This window comes from Eucyclogobius newberryi, unplaced genomic scaffold, assembly GCF_026437365.1.
Source record: "Eucyclogobius newberryi isolate DKJ021-1_F unplaced genomic scaffold, fEucNew1.0.hap1 SCAF_11, whole genome shotgun sequence".
NCBI lineage: Eukaryota > Metazoa > Chordata > Actinopteri > Gobiiformes > Gobiidae > Eucyclogobius > Eucyclogobius newberryi.
The window spans coordinates 24,188,089-24,209,203 of NW_027315735.1; the positions used below are offsets into that span (position 1 = coordinate 24,188,089).

At 42.7% G+C, this 21,115-nt stretch overlaps 3 protein-coding genes across 5 annotated transcripts; 2 read left to right on the forward strand and 1 right to left on the reverse strand.

Annotated features, from left to right (window-relative positions):
- The first annotated feature begins 192 nt into the window (after window positions 1-192).
- rnf20 (ring finger protein 20, E3 ubiquitin protein ligase) lies at window positions 193-7,357 on the forward strand. 2 transcript variants are annotated; one of them, XM_072439590.1, is made up of 22 exons: window positions 193-295; window positions 566-680; window positions 752-820; window positions 902-1,000; window positions 1,072-1,219; window positions 1,290-1,475; window positions 1,548-1,663; window positions 1,751-1,897; window positions 1,974-2,048; window positions 2,134-2,253; window positions 3,421-3,600; window positions 3,680-3,815; window positions 3,910-4,031; window positions 4,124-4,280; window positions 4,967-5,264; window positions 5,339-5,456; window positions 5,540-5,689; window positions 5,752-5,964; window positions 6,053-6,178; window positions 6,249-6,389; window positions 6,473-6,577; window positions 6,832-7,357. In XM_072439590.1, the coding sequence occupies exons 2-22, from the start codon at window positions 576-578 to the stop codon at window positions 7,006-7,008; spliced, it is 2,988 nt and encodes a 995-aa protein (XP_072295691.1). In that variant the 5' UTR covers window positions 193-295; window positions 566-575; the 3' UTR covers window positions 7,009-7,357. The 2 variants fall into 2 exon arrangements, with proteins under 2 accessions (XP_072295691.1, XP_072295699.1); XM_072439598.1 differs by having other exon boundaries at window positions 207-295; window positions 569-680.
- A 420-nt stretch (window positions 7,358-7,777) lies between these two features.
- LOC140354559 (uncharacterized) lies at window positions 7,778-11,108 on the forward strand. Of its 2 annotated transcripts, XM_072439602.1 has the most exons (4): window positions 7,778-8,388; window positions 8,664-8,723; window positions 9,791-9,893; window positions 10,672-11,108. In XM_072439602.1, the coding sequence occupies exons 1-4, from the start codon at window positions 8,185-8,187 to the stop codon at window positions 11,025-11,027; spliced, it is 723 nt and encodes a 240-aa protein (XP_072295703.1). In that variant the 5' UTR covers window positions 7,778-8,184; the 3' UTR covers window positions 11,028-11,108. The 2 variants fall into 2 exon arrangements, with proteins under 2 accessions (XP_072295703.1, XP_072295704.1); XM_072439603.1 differs by lacking the exon at window positions 8,664-8,723 and having other exon boundaries at window positions 7,780-8,388.
- A 3,397-nt stretch (window positions 11,109-14,505) lies between these two features.
- Window positions 14,506-18,582, reverse strand: LOC140354561 (uncharacterized). The gene is made up of 10 exons (XM_072439604.1): window positions 18,474-18,582; window positions 18,275-18,401; window positions 17,918-18,199; window positions 17,571-17,828; window positions 17,345-17,499; window positions 17,199-17,273; window positions 17,077-17,127; window positions 16,070-16,171; window positions 15,840-15,890; window positions 14,506-15,687 (listed from the first exon to the last, which is right to left on the reverse strand). Exons 2-10 carry the CDS (start codon window positions 18,357-18,359, stop codon window positions 15,511-15,513), a joined length of 1,236 nt encoding a protein of 411 aa, XP_072295705.1. The 5' UTR covers window positions 18,360-18,401; window positions 18,474-18,582; the 3' UTR covers window positions 14,506-15,510.
- Window positions 18,583-21,115: the final 2,533 nt, after the last annotated feature.

The window sequence follows — 21,115 nt, forward strand, 5'->3', positions numbered from 1 at the left end:
CTCATTTGATGTTCAAATCTGATATTTAACCCTCTGATTAGAGTTGTTTTATTATTTTAAACATGTATGTATTTGGTGAAAAATAAATAAACTATTATTATTATGTTATTATTGTTGTAACATTCGCATTAATGGCCAGGCACAGGTCATCTCCAGGCCGCCTGAGGGCGCAGGGGAGTTCTCCTGATTTTGTGGAATTTTGACATATTTCCGCTTCCGGGAGGCTGGTCACCGCGGCATCAACATCTTTGCACATTCACTGCAAAGAAAGCATAAAACCAAGGTTTTTAAAGCGGTAAGAAAGACTTAGCATTTGTAGAAAGACGTAGGATTTGCTCTTTGCTTGCAGGACACGAAACTCACGTTAACAAGTGAGTAACGTTAACTTTAGATCAGATCCAAGTACCAATATTTCCTAAATGGGTTTTATAAAATATACATTGACGCGTTAGTAGCCGAAAGGAAAGCACTCAGCCTACTACATCTCCAAACGGCTCAGATGAAGAAGTGGATTGGGGGGAAACCTCCGTGGCTTAGGCTAACAGTATCTCGTTTTGTCTTGCAGAAGAATAAGGATGTCGGGACAGAAACGTCCTCGGGAAGCGGAGGACGCTAGCCCTGGAGTCAGCGCTGCCACTGCGGTGGAGACGGTCATCAAACTGGGAGGAGTGTCAAACTCGGTAATTATAGATGCATTACCCGATGTTAGTGCATTACTTTTTACATCTTTATTGTAAATATGTCATTACAGGAGGAACAGGACATCAAAGCTCTCCAGACAAAGAATCGAAAACTTGGAGAATCTCTGGACCAGAGACAGGTAGGTCTATATTGTTCTGTGCATTATTACAAGCTGATGTCATTTAAGGCTAATGCAAAATATCTTACCTTTGTTCCAAAGGTTATCGAGGATGAATTACGAGAGCGAATTGAGAGATTGGAAACCCGCCAGGCAACTGATGATGCCAGTCTATTGATACTGAATCGCTACTGGAATCAGGTAAAAGTTTTGTTGTAAAAAAATATATACCTATGCACTTCTCCTACACCTTTGCCTTCTTTCACCTATAGTTGGATGAAAACATTCGGCTGATCACCAGACGATATGACCTGTCAAGCCCTGAACCAGAGAAATCTCCAGGATCTGAAGGACGAACCTTGAAACCAGAAACCCCTGAACCTGATGGAGACTCAAACCAAGAAAGAGCCAAGGACAGAGGTAAAATATATGGATAATATATGCACAGTTTAATTGAGCACATTTTCACTCCTCTGTCATTACTTCTAAGGTCACCAGGGAGAGACGACAAATTCCTTCCTGGCAACACTTGCCAGCAGCAGCAGCGAAGAAATGGAGGCAGAACTGCAGGAACGGCTGGAGTCAACCCAGAAGTTGGCAAACCGCGTTGTGGAGATTTATGACGCTCTAAAAAATACACTGGATCAAATGACCACTGAAATGGACTCTGGCACAGGTAATGGTTTTAGTTTTTTAATACAATATCCCACATTGAGGAAAATGGATTGACACACTTTATGCATTTCAGAGGGAAGTATGTGGCAGGTTGCTTCCAAACTAAGCTCACTCTTGACTAGTGAAAACGAGCGTCTTCAAAAGGTGTCTGAAGAGCTGAAGCAGAAACACAGTCAAATGACCAGTGAGGTGAGATATCATACCATATTTAAGCCCTTATAAGTTATAGATTAATTGTTGTTGATCTATATGATGTTTTTGTCTGGTCTCTTTCAGTCCCGGTCTTTGAGTCGTGCTGCTAACAAAGCCGACCAGCGCGTGGAGGAGTTGCAGACTTTAATTGAGGAGCTTCAATGGGACATGGAAAAGATTCGACGCAGAGAGAACAGGCTGAATGCCCATCTGAGTGAAATACAGGAGCGGGTATGAACATTTTATATTGAGAATAAAACATGACGTGTAACTATGTATTTAAGACGACATCTCTTCCCTTTCCCAGGTAAACAGCAAAGGTTATAAGGTGTGTGGGGAGGCCAGCAGCGTCTGTGGAACTATCACCATCAATAAGAGAAAGGTGCGTCTTTTTGTTATTATTCTGATTTATTAGACAGCTATTTAATGGGATGAACATTGACCTCCTATTTCTCATTGTTTATAAGTTTGAAGAAATGAACAGTGAGTTGGAGGAAAACCGGGAGCTGGCTGATAATCGTCTCACTGAGCTTCAAAAGCTTCAGCAAGATCTGCAGAACGTTCTCCAAGAAAACGCAAACATGAAGGTACCGGCAGACGAGCCACACTGTTTTATAAGGGCAGGGTCTCTAAACTTGTGGTCTGGAGGGCAAATGGGGCCCACATACATTTATTTATTTGCTCAATTTGCAATCCATCTACAAGTGAATCCGTACTACATTGTGTAAAGTATTCATGGTGTACTAGCTCTAGATGTCTTGTAAGTGAACAGTTCTATAGTTGTATACAACACATGCATACTAAAGAATAAGTGAATGAACAAGAAAGTGGAAAAAAGTGCCAGACATTTGACTTTGTGGCCTTTGTTGAGTAAAGTTGGAAGTAAATACATGCTACCCAATTATTTTAAAACTTAATGGCGGTATGGACGATTTTTCGGCGATTTGAGAACGCAGGCGGAAGTGCGCATGCACACTCCCCCGTGCGGACTGATACAACACACACGTGCGTTTGTTTATTAGCGCAACGGAGCGCATCGCATCGCTCGTCTCCCGTAGATTTCTGTCCACTTCTGCGTCAGCTCGAACTGTCTTTCTCCGTCTTCATTTTGTCCCGTACACTGAGGGAACTATATTATGATAGATCCATGCGCTTAGGCACGTGGAAACGTGGGGACGAACCTGACGCGGCTGCAGGTGAGCGGTAGGTGCGTTTTATGATTGATACGTGGCAGGACAAATGATTTATCCACGCCACGAGGAAATATGATAAAAAAAATTCTGAAAAATCGCCCATACCACCTTTAAGAATGGCTATTGACCTTATTCCTGAAGTTGCCTTTCCTGCTTGTAACATTTTACCAAGAGCTGCCAAACTCAACAGCAAATCAGTTTTACATGGACTACAAAGCTGTTTTCAGGACGCGTTGTTGACTTTGTTGGTGCACATGAACATTTTGCACCAATCAACCTACTTTACATCATATTTTGGCGGTTCAACACTTAAGTGAACAGAATTCCCGCTCAACCGGAAGTGCCAAAACAACTTATGTACAAATCTCTGTGTGGAAGTGAAAGGTGTGTAGTGCATACTTCACACACCCTCCAGTACTTTTACTAGCCAAATGTATTAGTCTTCCGTTTGATAAACATTAAGCCACTTCCTGCATTATACTGTATGTATTACATGATCACAATTGCTGCACAAAGGCCTATTTGTTATTTTATTTTGTGTTCTGTTTCGTTCCCCCTCAGACTGAGCTGCTAACCAGAGCAGAAGGCGTGGTTAAGGAGAGCTCTGAATATCATTGTCTACAGTCCCAATTCTCCGTCCTTTACAACGAATCTCTGACCCTCAAAGCTCAATTAGACGAGACCCGAGCCAGACTGAATACAACTAGGACGGCACGCCTTCGCCAACTGGAGCACATGGAGGTAAGAGCGTACATCTACGTTATATTATTGTGGTTTAATGAACTGTGGCCTATAGTTAAATGTACTCTCATATGTACAGAATGATGAGGTCACTTTGCAAAGGAAAGTCCGTACAGAGGTGTTCCAGCTCGAAGATACTTTGGCTCAAGTCAGAAAGGAGTATGAGATGTTAAGAATCGAATTTGAGCAGACGCTTGCTGCAAATGAACAAGCAGGTAATTTCAAACCCGGCAAGTAAAGTTTGAAAATTTATTTTTGTTATTATTGTTGTTGTGTAGCAGTATTATTTATTCTTTCAATTGTCTCCAGGGCCGATTAACCGAGAAATGCGTCATCTGATCAGCACGCTCCAAACGCACAATCAGCAAATGAAAGGCGAGGTGGTGAAATACAAACTGAGACTGAGAGAGTCTCAAGCCGAGCTCAGCCAGGTGCGTCAGCGTTACGAGTAACCAAGCATCAGCAACTCAATTTTACTGTAATATAAATGAAATTAATGAATGAATGTTGCTCACAAATGTAGGTTCGAACGTCCAAAGGGAGCAGCCTTCTTCAGTCCCAGTCGAGCACAGAGCTGGAAGTGAAGGAGGAGACGACTTCCCCCACGACACCCGCAGTTTCAGGGGAATCTGTGATCAAGTCTGAGCCCGACAACGGCTCCTCTACGCCAAGCAGCACAGGTAACAACTAATACTTTGAGCGTTGGTGGATTGTTGAACTGCTAAGATAATTGATGGCTGCATACTAGGGCTGTAAGCCTTTAGACGTTTACGCGATTTATCTTTATATTAAGAGCATAAGCATATATATTGACTACAGCAAAAGTGTGTGTGCGTGTGCGTGCGCGTGTGCGTGCGTGCGCGCGCGCGCCACAGTACCAAAGTTATTGCGATATTTCGTTTCATAAAATTGTCGATTCCTTGACAAGAAAAACCCTGACAAGGCGTTGGTTACGGATAATAACTGACATTCCAAAGGCTTAAAATACAACAGATTGCTAAAACAAATTGATACATTTAAGCAAAGGAGCTTGTAATTCAATATATTGTAGCAGCCCACAATATTATGGTTAGAAGTTTCTGTTATTGTTTCTAGTCTGCAACAGCACTACTGCATACTCCAATCAGGTACAACATGATGAATATGGATAGGGACCATCTGTTAGTGGATGGGATATGCAACACTGCTCAGAAATATTCAAGCTACTGTTCACATTGCTGGAGAACAAATAGATTTTGCCAGACCGTCCTTAAAGTTTCCAATGTGAATTATGAATAATGGGTTGTCACAATGATGAGCCTGATCCTTTAAATAAAATGTGTGACTTAAGAATTGTGAATTTCTATTATGTAATGTATTTCTGCAGGAGCCTCAGTGAAAATGGAGCCAGTAGCTGAGCCCGATGTGACCGTTAAGGAGGAAGAGAAAGAGGAGAAGAAGGAAAGGGAGGAAAAGAAAGACATTGTAAAGAAGGAGGAGAAGGAGCGAGAGAGGGAGCGAGAGAAGGACAGGGAGCGTCCGACTCGCAGCAGCAGCAGTGCGGTCAAAGAGGAGAGAGACAAACCCGGGAGCAGTCAACCTGAAGAGTTGGAACGCATGGTCACAGTCGGAGGATCCAAGAAGAAAGAGATGGAGCAGCTCAAAATTATCAGAACAGAGCTGAAGTAAGTTTTTAATATTTGTGTTTTAATAAACATAAACTGGTATTACAAATCACCCCTTCTTTTTTATTGTCTAGAAAAGCCCAAGAGTCTCAGAGGGAAATGAAGCTCTTGTTGGACATGTACCGCTCTGCCCCGAAGGAACAACGAGACAAAGTCCAGCTCATGGCCGCAGAGAAGAAGACCAAATCAGAGGTGATCAACTGTCCCAGTTACATCACATTCCCAGGACATTCACCTGTGGTCATTTTGTATTTAAAGTCTGTTTGCTGTTTTAGGCAGAAGAGTTGCGGCAAAGACTCCGGGAATTAGAGGAGAGGGAAAGAAGAGAGGGGAAAAAAATGGCCGATGAGGAAGCTCTGAGAAAGATCCGCTCTGTAGAAGAGCAAATTGACATTCTTAACAAGAAGCTTTCTATTGCAAAACAGGTAAGTTAGTCTGCATACAATATGTGTGTTCATGTGTGGCCACCTCACAGTCCTCTCTGCAGGAGGAGGATGCCTTGTTGAGTGAGATGGATGTGACAGGCCAGGCGTTTGAGGACATGCAGGAGCAGAACATTCGTCTGATGCAGCAGCTCCGGGAGAAAGATGATGCCAACTTCAAACTGATGAGTGAGCGCATCAAATCTAACCAGATCCACAAACTCTTAAAGGAGGAGAAGGAGGAGCTGGCTGATCAGCTGCTCACTTTGAAAACTCAGGTACCAAAACAACTCCACCTGCAAACACAAAGATGAACACAGCTTTAGGTAGTTGCCATTGAATATGCAGTATGTCCAATGACCACAGGTTGATGCTCAACTGCAAGTTGTGAGGAAGCTTGAAGAAAAGGAGCGCCTTCTACAGGGCACGATCAGTACTGCAGAGAGAGAGCTGGCCTTGAGGACACAGGCTCTGGAAATGAACAAACGCAAGGTACAAACTGTCAAAGCAATATCATTCATATAATTATAGATACCAGAAAAATAACGAACTCTTCATTCAGGCCCAGGAGTCTACGTTGCTGTCAGAGGAGACTCGTACTCAACTAGAGCAGGTTCAACAGAAGCTGACTCTGGTCCGAGAGGAGGTGGTCGAGAACAGCATCTCGAGAGAGAAAGAGTCCTTCAACGCCCGGAGAGCACAGGTATCGGTCCTCAGTACAGTAATTTGACACCGTTATACACCACACATCACATCAAATTAACATTTGTTACGTACAATGTTCAGGAGGACATTTCTAAACTAAGAAGAAAGATCGAGAAGGCCAAGAAACCGGATGAGAAGATCAGTAATGGAGACGACATCCTTAATGAAGAAATCAATGAGTACAAGGTGGGTTTGTGAAGCATGAAGATGGCTTTTTATTGTTGAGTACATAGAAAACGTGTTTCCTGTGGTGAAATTATTCTTGTTTGAATAGTTTTTTTAATCCAAACAGCCACAATCCTTGGTGTACTTGATCTTTAGTGACAGTGGGACTTGAGAGCCGGTCTCTTGCGTCACAAGACATTTGTGCTGCTCTAGATAATCGTATTCTCTCAGCACCATTCAGGACATAACCCAACATCTCCTTCTCTCTGCCCCAGGCTCGACTAACATGTCCGTGCTGTAACTCGCGAGTGAAGGACGCTGTGCTGACCAAGTGCTTTCATGTCTTCTGCTTCGAGTGTGTTAAGACCCGCTACGACACTCGGCAGAGGAAATGCCCCAAGTGCAACGCAGCCTTCGGAGCCAATGACTTCCATCGGATTTACATTGGGTAGATGGACCCAAAGTTTGACTCTGTACAGGCACCTTTCTGCAGCCTACAAAAACTTTTTAACCATAAACCTTTGATTTATTTTGATATGGTTTGGACCATTGATTGATTATAATGAACGTAGTTTGATTCACATCTCATACATTGAGCCTGACATTGGATGTGAGAGATACAAAAACTACCTTAACCATAGACATTCCTCTAACATATTATAAATGCCTGAAGGTCGTTGATGTACTGCTGTTGTTTTTACTTCACTGAAACGCACCCTTGTCCCGCCTGATCATTGTTTGGATAAGCTGCTCAAAATTGACTTGATAAAGCCACTTTTCTGTGATTACATGACTTATAAATTGTTTTGTATAATTCTATGATTAAATAGAGCACACATTCCAGTGCCAGATCTGTTCATCCCTCTATGTGGCGCTCTTCTCCTCCCCCTCTGCCTCTGCCTGTCTCCCACAAGATCCTGGAAACAGTCGTTAGAAACGCTGGAAGGAAGGGAGTGCCATGCTCTCACTGCGGCGACAGATTTTATAGGCTTGTGCTATATAATCCGCACCAGTAGCGCGTCTTGGACAAAGGAACCCAACACTTAAATGTGGCGAAGGGTCTCAAAGCCGAAATAAGAAGCTTTAGCTGACTCGTGCTTCGGCAGCGTCACCGCGTCTCCGCCGCCTAGAGATTTTCACGCGCAAAGCTTCACCAAATAAGACCATAGAAGACGTTGTAGAAAAAGCTTCAGTTGTAGTCATAGAAGACGTTGCGTTTGACAAACAGTTTTTTTGTTTGCTGGATGTAAGTTCTTATCTTTCTTGCCAAAAATAGACGCGGTTAAAGCTGGAGTGCCCTTGATGAGGAGGAACATTCACGCTCTGGATATTTTTACGCAGCAACAAAGAGGTTTAGTACAATCGTGTTTTTATTATTTGAAAGGTGAATTCCATGCTTTTTTCGTGGTCTATTCGTAAATAGTACGTGTTTTGTGGCATTTTTCCTGCGTACGACATGTGGATCTAAACATTGCTCTGAAGCACTTTGACTGTCGCGAACAGAAGCCATTTTATTCAGTTATTTCCAGCTTGTATGAGTCATTGAAACTGCCCGTTCAACCTGCTCCAGCCTGCGCTGCATAACCTGTTCTCAGCACTTCCATCACCAGCTCTTGACCCCTGTAAAGATGGCTCTTTGTGCGGGTGCTCGCCTGCTCCTCGCCGCCGTGTTCGCGGTGCTGCTCTTGAGCTGCGCTGTAGCCGCGGAGCAGGCCGAGGCGGAGCGGAGCTCCCCGGTCACACTGCGCACCGTGATCACCGGGACGTGCCATGAGATCCAGCACTACGTGGAGTCACTGGTGGGCACCAGCGTCGTGCGCTCTGTCATTGAGGTAAACACTGTTAAAATGCATCATGCCTTTGTGCAGGTCCTATTCACGTTATGCTGTATTTACAGCTTAGCTATTTTTAACCACCATTTCTAAACTGTGCTTAATGACTAATGTCTTAAACTGCCTGTCTTCATTTGCGCTTTCTCACTGACCCTTCTCCTGTTTCCCTTCATCCTTATAATCTCCATTTTGATCCTCTCATTTTCTCTGTCTAATGCACTCATACCCCTCTACTCCTCCACATTTCTGCTCCTCTGCTGTGGTCCCTTCTCCAGAGTGCACTGTTGTTTCTTGAGTCAGTGTTTGGGCAGGAGAACGTCTATTCTGTGGCCATGGTAAGAAACCTCTTCAAATGTCTGCCCTGCATCCTTTAGCTTTAGACAGACTTTGAACCACATGTGGGTCTTTTTAGAAGTAGTTCTGTTGCAAACAAATACAAAAAAATATGCTATTTGCATGAGAGATCCGAAGGTTTCCCCACAAGCCGATAACAACCAGCCATTTAAATAGGATCTAATGGTAGAAGTTGTTCTTAAAATGCACAATTGTATTTATGCAAAAATGTTGTATATTCAGGTGCATGCAGCTACTAAGTTCAACATTTTCATTTATTTTAAAATAATTCTGAATAATTCAAACAACCTAACCTTGATGAATGCTTAATTGTATATCAGACTTGCTCCTTGCCATTAGACAACATATGCCTCTTCTCAGTCCTCCGTCAATGTGCCAGTGTGTAGTGCAACAGGTGCAGATAAGACACTTGTCCTGTGCCAGGGCTATCCTTGACCCCGCCATACAGAGGCCACCATGCTTTTTGTGGCAGTGTCCAGCCAGCTGTCAAGTCAACGAACTGCTGTTTCTACAACTGCAACATGCAACGTCACTTCACCAGAACAAATTGGAGAAACAACTTTGCAATAAATTAAGACACGGAGCTACTCTTATTTGCAGCAATGACCCTTGAACTGGGATTTTTAACTTCTCACGCACATATGTTGGTTTTGTGTAGGAAGATGTGTTCGCAAGGTGTTTCTAAGCCAGAATATTAACAAATAAGCTACAGAAACTAGATGTACTTGTCAAGGCACTATGTATTGTATTACGCAATGTTTAAAAAAGGAAAAAAAGACCCCCAAAAAAGCACCAATCTGGGCAAACATGTGTAATCTAGTTTGTAATGAGTAAATTACAACCTGCATTCTGTCCAAAAATAATAGTCCTTGTTTACTCACATACTTCCTGCTCATTCATAACAAAGTATTAATTTACATCTCACTTAATCTAATTCACTGGGGTGTATGTTCCTGTTTTGTATGAGGAGTTAAGAATGCTACTGCTCTTCATTGTTTCCTTCTGATCATAACAATGTTGAACATGTTTCCGCCCTTCCTCTGCACAGTTTCTGCAGACCGCGATCCGATTGATGGCTGAAGGAGCTGCCAGCGGCCTGAATGTCATAGCGGTTTACGTCACAGAAATCCTCAGGGTCACGGGATTTGACGGTGGGTACACTTTGTGGGGAGAGGACCATTTTTGATTGTGTGCAATATCTTCACAGTAAACAAATTAAATGTCAAATGAAATCGAGCATTACACTACAAAGTAATTACAAATTGTATTATCCTTATCATGCATTTCTGTTTGACTTTTTATTTATTTTCCTGTCAATATATTATTTAACAAAAGGCTACATTTTACCTCTCAGTCTTTAATTTCTGTGTCTTTGAGAGGTAACAAAGAGTAAATGCAGGTAAAAACATGCCAAAGTGTCTCTCCCTAAAGGAGTTTGTCTGGTACCACTCCTTGAACACTTTGTTTACTTTCTCTTTAACTTTAACAGGTATAATTTACCCCCTCATATTTTATACACCCTTGCCATCATAGGTGAATTTTCCTGTTCATGTTGAATTTCCTGTTCAAGTTGAACTTTCTCTTTAACGAGAAAGAGGATGTTTATTGAATGTTATTTTTTTTTCAAAACCCATTACATTTTTATGAAAAAAAAAGTCTAAAGCATATTTTTATTTAAAATAAAAAGTTTTTGTCCAATCATCCACATGTAGGTATTGGCCTATTTTGATTATATAAACCATTTTTAACTTTGACTATGTTTTATCCATTGTGCCATAACTGCGTATGTACTTAATTGTATGGAGGATGGATGGAGGCGTTCACAATATCATAATTACAGTCATAACAATATAAAATCTTGTACCAGTCTAGTAATTTAGTAATTACATAGTGTTTCTTTTGATTTGTGTTTTGGGCCTCTTTCCACAGCCACGCTGACCCTTCCCCGCGTCACTCCAGAGGGCGTCACTGCAGTGGCTCAGTGGGGTCTTCTCACCCTCATCGGCTACTGGGTCCTGGCCATAGTCCTGCGCCTGCTCATCGGCGTAGTGAGGCAGGTGTTCTGGGTCATAAAAACCGTCTTGGCACTCTGGTTTTTTGGACTGATCGTTTTGGACAAGACGGCCACAGCGGACACCACGGCTGTGCGGCTAACCGGGCTGGTGCTGGTGTGCGTGGTCCTGACGCTGCTCTCCTCCGGTTCGGAAAAGACCGGTGCGGTGGAGCAGCGCATCAGCAGCCTGGAGGGGCGGCTGAAGGCAGTGGAGAAGAACAAAGGGGACTAAAAGCAAATACTATGGCATTGATTTTTATTTTGTCAAAGTACCCAGGAATAAAGTGATCTTTTTAAACCTTTTTAATTTAAATGGATTCTATTCTTTGTGAGTAACTATAAGCTGTATTTTACAGTAGCTAGTCTAAAAGTAAGGGATCACTGTAATCCAATTGCTGTAACAAACCTAGTTCATTACTTAAGTAAAACATTTTAAAAAATTAAACACGTGAAATGCAATGTCTTTAGGTGTTGGATGCCCAAAAACAAATACTTGGTTCACAGGTGAAGTATAGTAATCTATAATCCAATCACTTTTGACATAATCATGGTAATGTGATTCGTTTTTGGAGTAGTGATTAATCAGATTATTTTTTACCAACAATTTCATGAAATATATAAGATTAGGGTTTAAAGTGGTTTAGTGGTCTCGAGAGTGGTTTAAAGCAGTTACTTTTGAAACACTTTTATTACCACGATGATTAGCTGCTTAGCCATCTTGAGAATGCACCGTCTGAGGTTATTCAAGGTTTGTAGTTCATACTGTAGGTGTGCTATGGCAAGACACTGCACTCAGAGCAGCTGTGGCAGCAATAGTAACTTACTACCACCAAATATGGAGTGAATGAGTAATACACATAATTGTAAAGCATATTTGAACACTATGTAAGACTAATACTTTAATCTTTTTTTTACTATATTTCTATTACAAGAAATATAATTATGCTCCATAGACATGTTACTTTATGAGCATTGACAGGACCTTTTCTTCATCACATGTTAAAGGGCAAAGTATAGCAACAACACTTAATGATGTTTGGACTTGGATAAGGGTTTTGATGAGTTGATGGTCCAGTCTATGAAAAGTACAATCGTGTCAGAGCTTCTCTACAAAAGCAATACAAGATAATACAGTCTAAAGATTTCTGTACGAATTAGTTTAGTTTAGTCTTTATTTGTCAGGGACCATGTACAAAATCATTCATCTTCAAGAGAAAAGACGGTCTGCAACTGATTTAGCTACTGCTACTTTTCCATCTGCAGTCCCTGGGCAGGTGAATACATCACAATAATAAAAGTACACATTTCATTACAATTACGTATTACGAATTAGTTACATATTGCAGCTCACTCTTTCTGCCAAATCTGTTTGTGTGGTATTTTGTCTTGAGGCACATGCCACTCAGACAAACGGAAGCTCAATGGTACATTAGTAATGAGTCTAAATGACATGCAGTAAAAATTGGCGCACAGAGCGTTTTTGAAATGATAGGAATGTTTATGCGTGAATAGGTTTTAAGTGGGGTCCGGACGAGGGGGGCACAATTCTATTTGCACAGGCGTATAAACTGTAGGTATCATAGGAGACATGACAGAAAACAGAACACTTCCACAAAATGTTTACACAGCATTTATTTATAATATTGTCAATTTTGTTCTTTTTACTACACATAATGAGACAAAATGTGGGGAAAAAACTGCCGGTAATCCTTGAAATGTAATAAACGTATAAATCCAAATGCAATAGCAGAGGTACATGGTTACAAACTAGTTCAGCCTTTTATATAGTATTTTGGTTCCGTAGTATAAGAAAACAGAGTGAAAAACCTGAGGTAAGTGACGTGTTCTCATTCTCTAGGGATCAAAACCAGATCTTCACTCCCCTGGAAGCACGAGAAACATTGAGCTGATGAACTTATCTTTTCAGAGTTTTACACATGTGAGGTAGAAGTGTCTGCGTCAAATGAGCAGAGGGAAAGCACGTTCATTACACACCAATGATGTGAGAGAAGGGCTCGGGATTGCGCCGGGGGATTGCCAGATTTCAGAGACCAACGAGCGACCGAACCTTTGGGGGGAAAAGCCCTACACAAGCGACCCCAGCCCAAATAGATCCATGCCCCAGCCTCACAAACTTAAAGCCCCCCAAAACAAGCATCTATTGGTGTGTCATCACTGAACGAGCCAATATTATGCACACATTGAAAACGTTTTTAACATAATTAACTAGTTGAAATAAAACATTAACCCGTTGTATTTCAGTCAGTGCTGCTGCATTATGGGTCAACGTAAAACAGCAAGCTCAGACACTCCTCCATGCTCCTCTCACTCCTCCATGCTCCTCACTCCTCCATGCTCCTCTCACTCCTCCATGCTCCTCTCACTCCTCCATGCCCATCTCACTCCTCCATGCTCCTCTCACTCCTCCATGCTCCTCTCACTCCTCCATGCTCCTCTCACTCCTCCATGCTCCTCACTCCTCCATGCTCCTCTCACTCCTCCATGCTCCTCTCACTCCTCCATGCTCCTCTCACTCCTCCATGCTCCTCACTCCTCCATGCTCCTCACTCCTCCATGCTCCTCACTCCTCCATGCTCCTCTCACTCCTCCATGCCCATCTCACTCCTCCATGCTCCTCTCACTCCTCCATGCTCCTCTCACTCCTCCATGCTCCTCTCACTCCTCCATGCTCCTCTCACTCCTCCATGCTCCTCTCACTCCTCCATGCTCCTCTCACTCCTCCATGCTCCTCTCACTCCTCCATGCTCCTCACTCCTCCATGCTCCTCTCACTCCTCCATGCTCCTCTCACTCCTCCATGCTCCTCTCACTCCTCCATGCTCCTCTCACTCCTCCATGCCCATCTCACTCCTCCATGCTCCTCACTCCTCCATGCTCCTCTCACTCCTCCATGCTCCTCTCACTCCTCCATGCTCCTCTCACTCCTCCATGCCCATCTCACTCCTCCATGCTCCTCTCACTCCTCCATGCTCCTCTCACTCCTCCATGCTCCTCACTCCTCCATGCTCCTCTCACTCCTCCATGCCCATCTCACTCCTCCATGCTCCTCTCACTCCTCCATGCCCATCTCACTCCTCCATGCCCATCTCACTCCTCCATGCTCCTCTCACTCCTCCATGCCCATCTCACTCCTCCATGCTCCTCTCACTCCTCCATGCCCATCTCACTCCTCCATGCTCCTCTCACTCCTCCATGCCCATCTCACTCCTCCATGCCCATCTCACTCCTCCATGCTCCTCTCACTCCTCCATGCCCATCTCACTCCTCCATGCTCCTCTCACTCCTCCATGCCCATCTCACTCCTCCATGCTCCTCTCACTCCTCCATGCCCATCTCACTCCTCCATGCTCCTCTCACTCCTCCATGCCCATCTCACTCCTCCATGCTCCTCTCACTCCTCCATGCCCATCTCACTCCTCCATGCTCCTCTCACTCCTCCATACCCATCTCACTCCTCCATGCCCCTCTCACTCCTCCATGCCCATCTCACTCCTCCATGCTCCTCTCACTCCTCCATACCCATCTCACTCCTCCATGCCCATCTCACTCCTCCATGCTCCTCTCACTCCTCCATGCTCCTCTCACTCCTCCATACCCATCTCACTCCTCCATGCTCCTCTCACTCCTCCATGCCCATCTCACTCCTCCATCTCCCTGTAATCAGCTAGAATAAGACCATATGTTCGTGCCTCACACATTAATTGATACAACTGATCTTTTACAAACCAAAAAAGTTAGTTTATTATTGTTATTGACAATATGTCGGTGTAATCCCTCATTCGTCCAGGCGTGTTCCATAGTAGAAAAAGCTTCAGTTGTAGTCATCTGGACTCAGTTAGAAAAAATAGACGTTTCGACTCTCATCCAAGAGTCATTGTCAATAAAAGAAAGTTGTAAAGAACGTTACATAGGTGAGACAACAACTCTTTCCTCTTCAGGAAGGCTCCTCCCAATTGGCTGGACTTACCACAGAATAGTATAAATATCGGAGTTCTCAACCTAAATTCTTTTATTGACAATGACTCTTGGATGAGAGTCGAAACGTCTATTTTTTCTAACTGAGTCCAGATGACTACAACTGAAGCTTTTTCTACTATGTTATTGACAATGTCACCGTGATAGCCAACACATAATGGCCATGCACCAAAAATATGCATCAAATAAATTCATAATATATTTTCAGGGCAATTAGTAGTTTTATAAGTTTGATAACAAACTTGTTGTTAGTTTAGTTAGTGATAATACTTCTTCACATTCAGAATGTCAGTTGCATCAAATATATAACAGACATTTATAAACTATTATATGATGATTAAAATACAGTACATCGGTATTGTAGGTCACTTTTGATGAATGCAACAAACAACATGTAACACACTTCTGGAGGAAAACCACAACATGTTATAATCCCACGAAAACGTGTAGAGGTAACATGTTATCAACATGAAAATATTGAAATAGTTTTAAAAATATGACAAATGGTACATGGTAATATTATTTTACCAACCCCTAAGATCTAGGCACAACAAACTTCTTATATCAGGTACATCAAAGCAATAAATAATTCCTCAGGATTGTGAATAAATAAATACGTGTTATGAGTACACATGATACATCCAGGCCGTAGATTGAATATGGCTTTACTTTGAGACCTCTGGTTATTGTCCAGATGATCATTTATAATGATTTAAATCACTATAAATTGAGCTTGTCCGAATTATATTCTATGGAGGAATAATCTTCAGAGCTGAGTGGAGGAGCAGAGGGAAAGGTTGTCCCACTCAATTCAAACGTTGGTTCAGAGTCAGAGGTAGTGAAATTAAAGTTATTTGAGGAGAAAAATATTGGTCCTGTGGTTCCTGATGTAGAGACCTGTGAGGGATATTTAAAACAGCTCTTAAAACATGTAAAAACAAGTCTGTATAATATTCTCCCATGGATTTTATACTGAGCAATTAATGCCACTTAATTTAAATGATTTTAATAATTCTATCCCAAAGTACAGTAATGGTCACCTACTGTACCTGTTCAAGGGGTGATGGTCCCACATCATTCAGTCTCACATCATTTGTCTGCTGAAAAAACAAAACTGATTGTCAATAGTAAAAAGAGTTTGTGCTAAACTACATTTCTGTAAACACTGTAGTATATGTCAGTATATGATTGATGCATTTACATATTTACCGCACTCTGACTTTACTTGTATGTTTTCAATTGACTAAAATGATCATTCAGTGTGTTGTGTTCCACTTACAGGTGTTTCTGGGGGGCTGGCTGTGGGCTCAACATGGACAGGGGGGTTCTCTGGTTGTTTGGAGTAAGCTGGGACCGATGGGGCTGAGGGCTGGGTCACACACTACAAGAAAACATCCATATCAAATGATTAAGGAATTTTAAATTTTGGGAGTGTCTACAGAGCCGCGGCGCGCGGCCGAAACTGCCATGTTATTTTGTGCTGGGCTCCTGAAACTGCTGCGCTATTTGTTTTAGACCGCGCCGGGTTAAGGTTAGAGTCAGGGTCAGGGTCAGGGTTAGGGTTAGGGTTAGGGTTAAGGTTAAGGTTAGGGTTGGGTTAGGGTTAAGGTTAGGGTTAAGGTTAGGGTTAAGGTTAGGGTTGGGTTAGGGTTAGGGTTAGGGCTAGGGTTAGGGTTAGGGTTAGGGTTAGGGTTAGGGTTAGGGTTAGGGTTAAGGTTAGGGTTAGGGTTAGCCATGAGGCTATATGACAGTGCGCGGTTCCAGAAACTGCTGGGCCATTTGACCGCGCCACGGCTCTGCAGCCACGGCCTTAAATTTTACTATGTAGGCGTTAAAAAAAATCATATATTGCAGCTTAAGTATTCAAACGAGTGAAGATTGTTGTCTTAACAAATATATTTATTTCTGCAATACTTAAAAAAAAAAAACTAATACGCAGCAGTCAATTAAACTATTTTGGAATTAATCTGGATCACTTTGCATATCAAATCCACAAAAAAGTCTTACATTTACAAAATTACAGGTCCCTGAATCTCATCTTAGTGATATATGCCTCAGCTTCAATCTACTGTGTGCCAGTCCATTCCTACAACAGCAGCTTTACTCATCCAGGTGGATATTGAATCTAATTTTCCTCATATATAGCTTGTTTTCAAATCAGACAGCAGAGACCAAAGTTGTAGTCTCAGTTTCAGAGAAAAGAAGAAGCAATTTTTATACAGACAGAAACAGTTTCAGTTTTCATTGGGGGTCAGGGCAGGTATTTTAGAGGGAAATCCTGTGTACCTCTTCATAGGGTGGTGGTAGGTCCATGAGCCCCTCTGCAGCATCGTATGTCTGCAGGAGAAACATGGTCAATACAAATGTTAATAGTTGTAAACAAATACCGTTAATTGTTTTCAACCCACAAGTGGATGTGGAATAATGAGTCTTGGCTCTCTGGGGAGAAGAGGTATCACCGTCTGAGTGGATTGAGTTGGATTCTGTCGAAATTTGGTCAGATCTCATCACTGTATAAAGAAACCAGCATTTGGACAGAAATTCAAATACTTACATGGTTGTTTACAGTCGATGCTGCAGCCCCGTCCTCAGTCTCATCAGTTTTATCTGAGCTCTTATTACAGCAGCACTTTTTCACACAGCAGCAGCACAACATACCGCCAAAGGAAATGGCACCGAGAATAACATAGCTCTTCCAGGTCTGCTCCACTGCAAGCAAAACAAAACTTTAATGCTCCATTCGAAGAAAAAATAAGAGTATTGTATAATTCATTGCCTACCTTCCCTTATTTCTACTGTTGCACTCAACATTAGGTTATCCTCCTTGTCAAAAAACTCATACTTGCCAGCGTCTTCAGGTGTTGCAGATTCAATTGCAAAGTGACTGTCTGTGATTTTAAACCGTGGTTCGTCACTCAAAGACACAGTACGTGGACGGAGGTTCCCTACGCATTTAACCTTAACTTGGCTTGGGGTCAATATTACAGGAAATTCCAATTTGATGTTGCCTTCGTCAAAATCATAGCTTTCTACAAAATCTGTTTAGAGAGGGAGAAAGAAACAGAAGGAGATAATTTAATAAGTTGTTGTTACACTATTACAACATGCTTTGTAGTGTCTGTCTTACGTTCAATTACTATTGTCTCCCATTTTAGCAGTTGATGGTTGGACCCTCTAAACCTGTAGTATCCACTGTCTTGCTGGGTGATAACATGGATCATATAGTCACTGCCTCTGATCTCTCCCCTTCTGGGTTTAGAAGGATCAGTGAGATTCCAAAGGACGCTGGACTCGACTGGGTCTGGGATCCGTGAGCCATTATATTTTACAAACTCCAAATATTCAGCGCCATCTGGGATTTTCCAATAAATGGAAGATCCATATTGCTTTTTTACAGGATTCCTACAATCTAACAAAAAAGGTGGAATATTAATTAACAAAGTATGCATTCTTACATCAATTCTTGTTCTGATCGTTGTCTCACTTCGAACTCTCAGGGAAATAGAGCGAAAATACCCTCCTGTGATGGATAAAACTGCTTCATTGTCTTGTTCAGTTACATCTGTCATTTCAACTCTTCCCAAAGAAACACTGAAGCGTGGATCCAGTGACTGAAAAGATATGGTGCTTGTTATTTGTTCAAACTATACTTTAGATTAATAATACTAATTTGATTACTTTACCTTTCCATAGTTGACAACAATCTTAGGCTCTCCCACTTTTGGAGTGTATGTAATTGTCTTATCGTATAAAGTATGTGTAAAACCAACTGGCAAACGATATCCACTGCCATAGCACGGATAGTCCTCACGGAAACATGAACCTTTATACGGAAACAAAACAATTACAGTTACAAACAACGACCATTCACAATATAGAAATGTAAACAGATAAGATCAAATGTGCCTAAATACATTTCAGTGTCAATTTAATTAAACGGTAAAAGGTATAATAATAGAATACTATATTTTTGACTTGGGGTCGGAGGGTGTCCGGTTTGGGGACCACAGGATCTCAATCTCTGCTGTTTGCAGACGATGTTGTCCTGATGGCTCCATCAAACCCGGACCTGCAACATGCACTGGGACGGTTTGCAGCCGAGTGTGAAGCGGCTGGGTTGAGAATCAGCACCTCCAAATCCGAGGCCATGGTTCTCGAACCGGAAAAAGGTGGCTTGCCCTCTCCAGGTGGGTGGGGTGTCCTTGCCCCAAGTGGAGGAGTTCAAGTATCTCGGGGTCTTGTTCACGAGTGAGGGAAGGATGGAGCGTGAGATCGACAGGCGGATCGGTGCAGCGACTGCAGTGATGCAGTCGCTGCATCGGACTGTTGTGGTGAAGAGGGAGCTGAGCCGAAAGGCAAAGCTCTCTATTTACCGGTCGGTCTACGTTCCTACCCTCACCTATGGTCATGAGCTTTGGGTAGTGACCGAAAGAACAAGATCGCGGATACAAGCGGTCGAAATGAGTTTCCTCCGCTGTGTGGCTGGGCGCTCCCTTAGAGATAAGGTGAGGAGCTCGGCCACACGGGGGGAGCTCGGAGTAGAGCCGCTGCTCCTCCACGTCGAGAGGAGCCAGCTGAGGTGGCTCGGGCATCTGTTCCGGATGCCTCCTGGGCGCCTCCCTCGGGAGGTGTTTCAGGCATGTCCCACCGGGAAGAGGCCCCGGGGAAGACCCAGGACACGCTGGAGAGACTATGTCTCTCGGCTGGCCTGGGAACGCCTCGGGATCCCCCCGGAGGAGTTAGAGGAAGTGTCTGGGGAGAAGGAAGTCTGGGAGTCCCTGCTCAGACTGCTGCCCCCGCGACCCGGCCCCGGATAAAGCGGCAGAAGATGGATGGATGGATGGATGGATTTTTGACTTGATGATAAGATATTTTAGGACATTTCGGCAGCTCATTCTGTCACAGCTATGTATTTACTTTCACTCAATTTTAACTTATATTAAATCAACAATAGATGGCAGCAAAATGCCTTATAGTCTTCTAAAATAATAAGAGACGATGAGAAATCTATGGGAAAAACCCCAAACATCGTTAAAAGAAGTTATGTTCGTTTATGTCTAATGTCTTAGTTGTTTTTTTGTCAGATATGTAAGATGCCCCTTTGATGGTGGATGCAGTAGATATACTCCGACTTTCATTCTCTTTCACCATCATCTTATACGATAACTTACAAATACAAAGTTAAGACTTTGGCTGAAAAGAGCACCCAAAGTCCATTCGCATGATTAAAAAAAACTCAGCGTTACTTACCCAATGTGACAAGGGTTAAGAGAACATAAAGCAGCAGCATATCCTGAGTTACCAGAAAGGGTACGCCTACTACGTGCGTGACGTCAAAAGAGCAGAAAGTAAACACGTACACCACCCAGTTTACTCTATTGATTATATTTTAGGAGCGTCTTTTATAATCGTCTTTAGATCATCTGGGAAAGGTAAAACAAACATGGCTGGGCCAAGGGCTGAGCATGGTTTGTTGTGGGCACTTTAGGCGAAGCTCGTCCAGACCACACCTCCAAAAAAAACTGTGAGGGCGGGGCCTGCGCACAGCCTCCACTGCGCATTCAGCATGATAATAACAGAATAATAAATGTAAAAATAGAATTAGTTACATTTGTCCCAAAATGGGGAAATTCAAGTGTACGATTCAACGTACAAGAACAGCAGAATATTAATACACTACATGTCAGTCAAGAGACAAAAATAAAAAAAAACACAACATTGTGCTAGTAAAATTGTAAGGCTATAAAAATAGTATGTGTAATACGTGGCTAAGCAGGTGACTTGAGTGTATTATACCAGTGGTGATTCACATTATGTCACAGTACATGATTACTACAGGTGGATGATATACACAGTGTTCATTGTGCGGAATGCTTTGAATGATGGCATTCAATTTAATTAATTTTACATTTATACACTTATACTATATTTTCCACTGTGTGTTAATATCTGCATTGCAGTGGACCATTGGAGACAAGCAGGTGGTGGACCCTCCACCAGAAAGGTTAGGCCTCAATTGTGCTTTAACTTGTTAATTAATTAATTAATTAATTAATTAATTAATGCATAGGCGCAAAATCTGAAAAAGTCAGAAAATAATCCAAAAAGTGTTTTCTTTTAGGGAGTGTTTGCAGAGCCGCGGCGTGCTGCCGAAACTGCCATGTTATTTTTGTGCCGGCCGTGCGCCGCGGCTCCTGAAACTGCGCCGCTATTTGACCGCGTTTTAGCGCCGTTTTAAACCGCGCCGGGTTAAGGTTAGGGTTAGGGTTAAGGTTTGGGTTAGGGTTAGGGTTAGGGTTAGGGTTAGGGTTAGCCATGAGGCTAT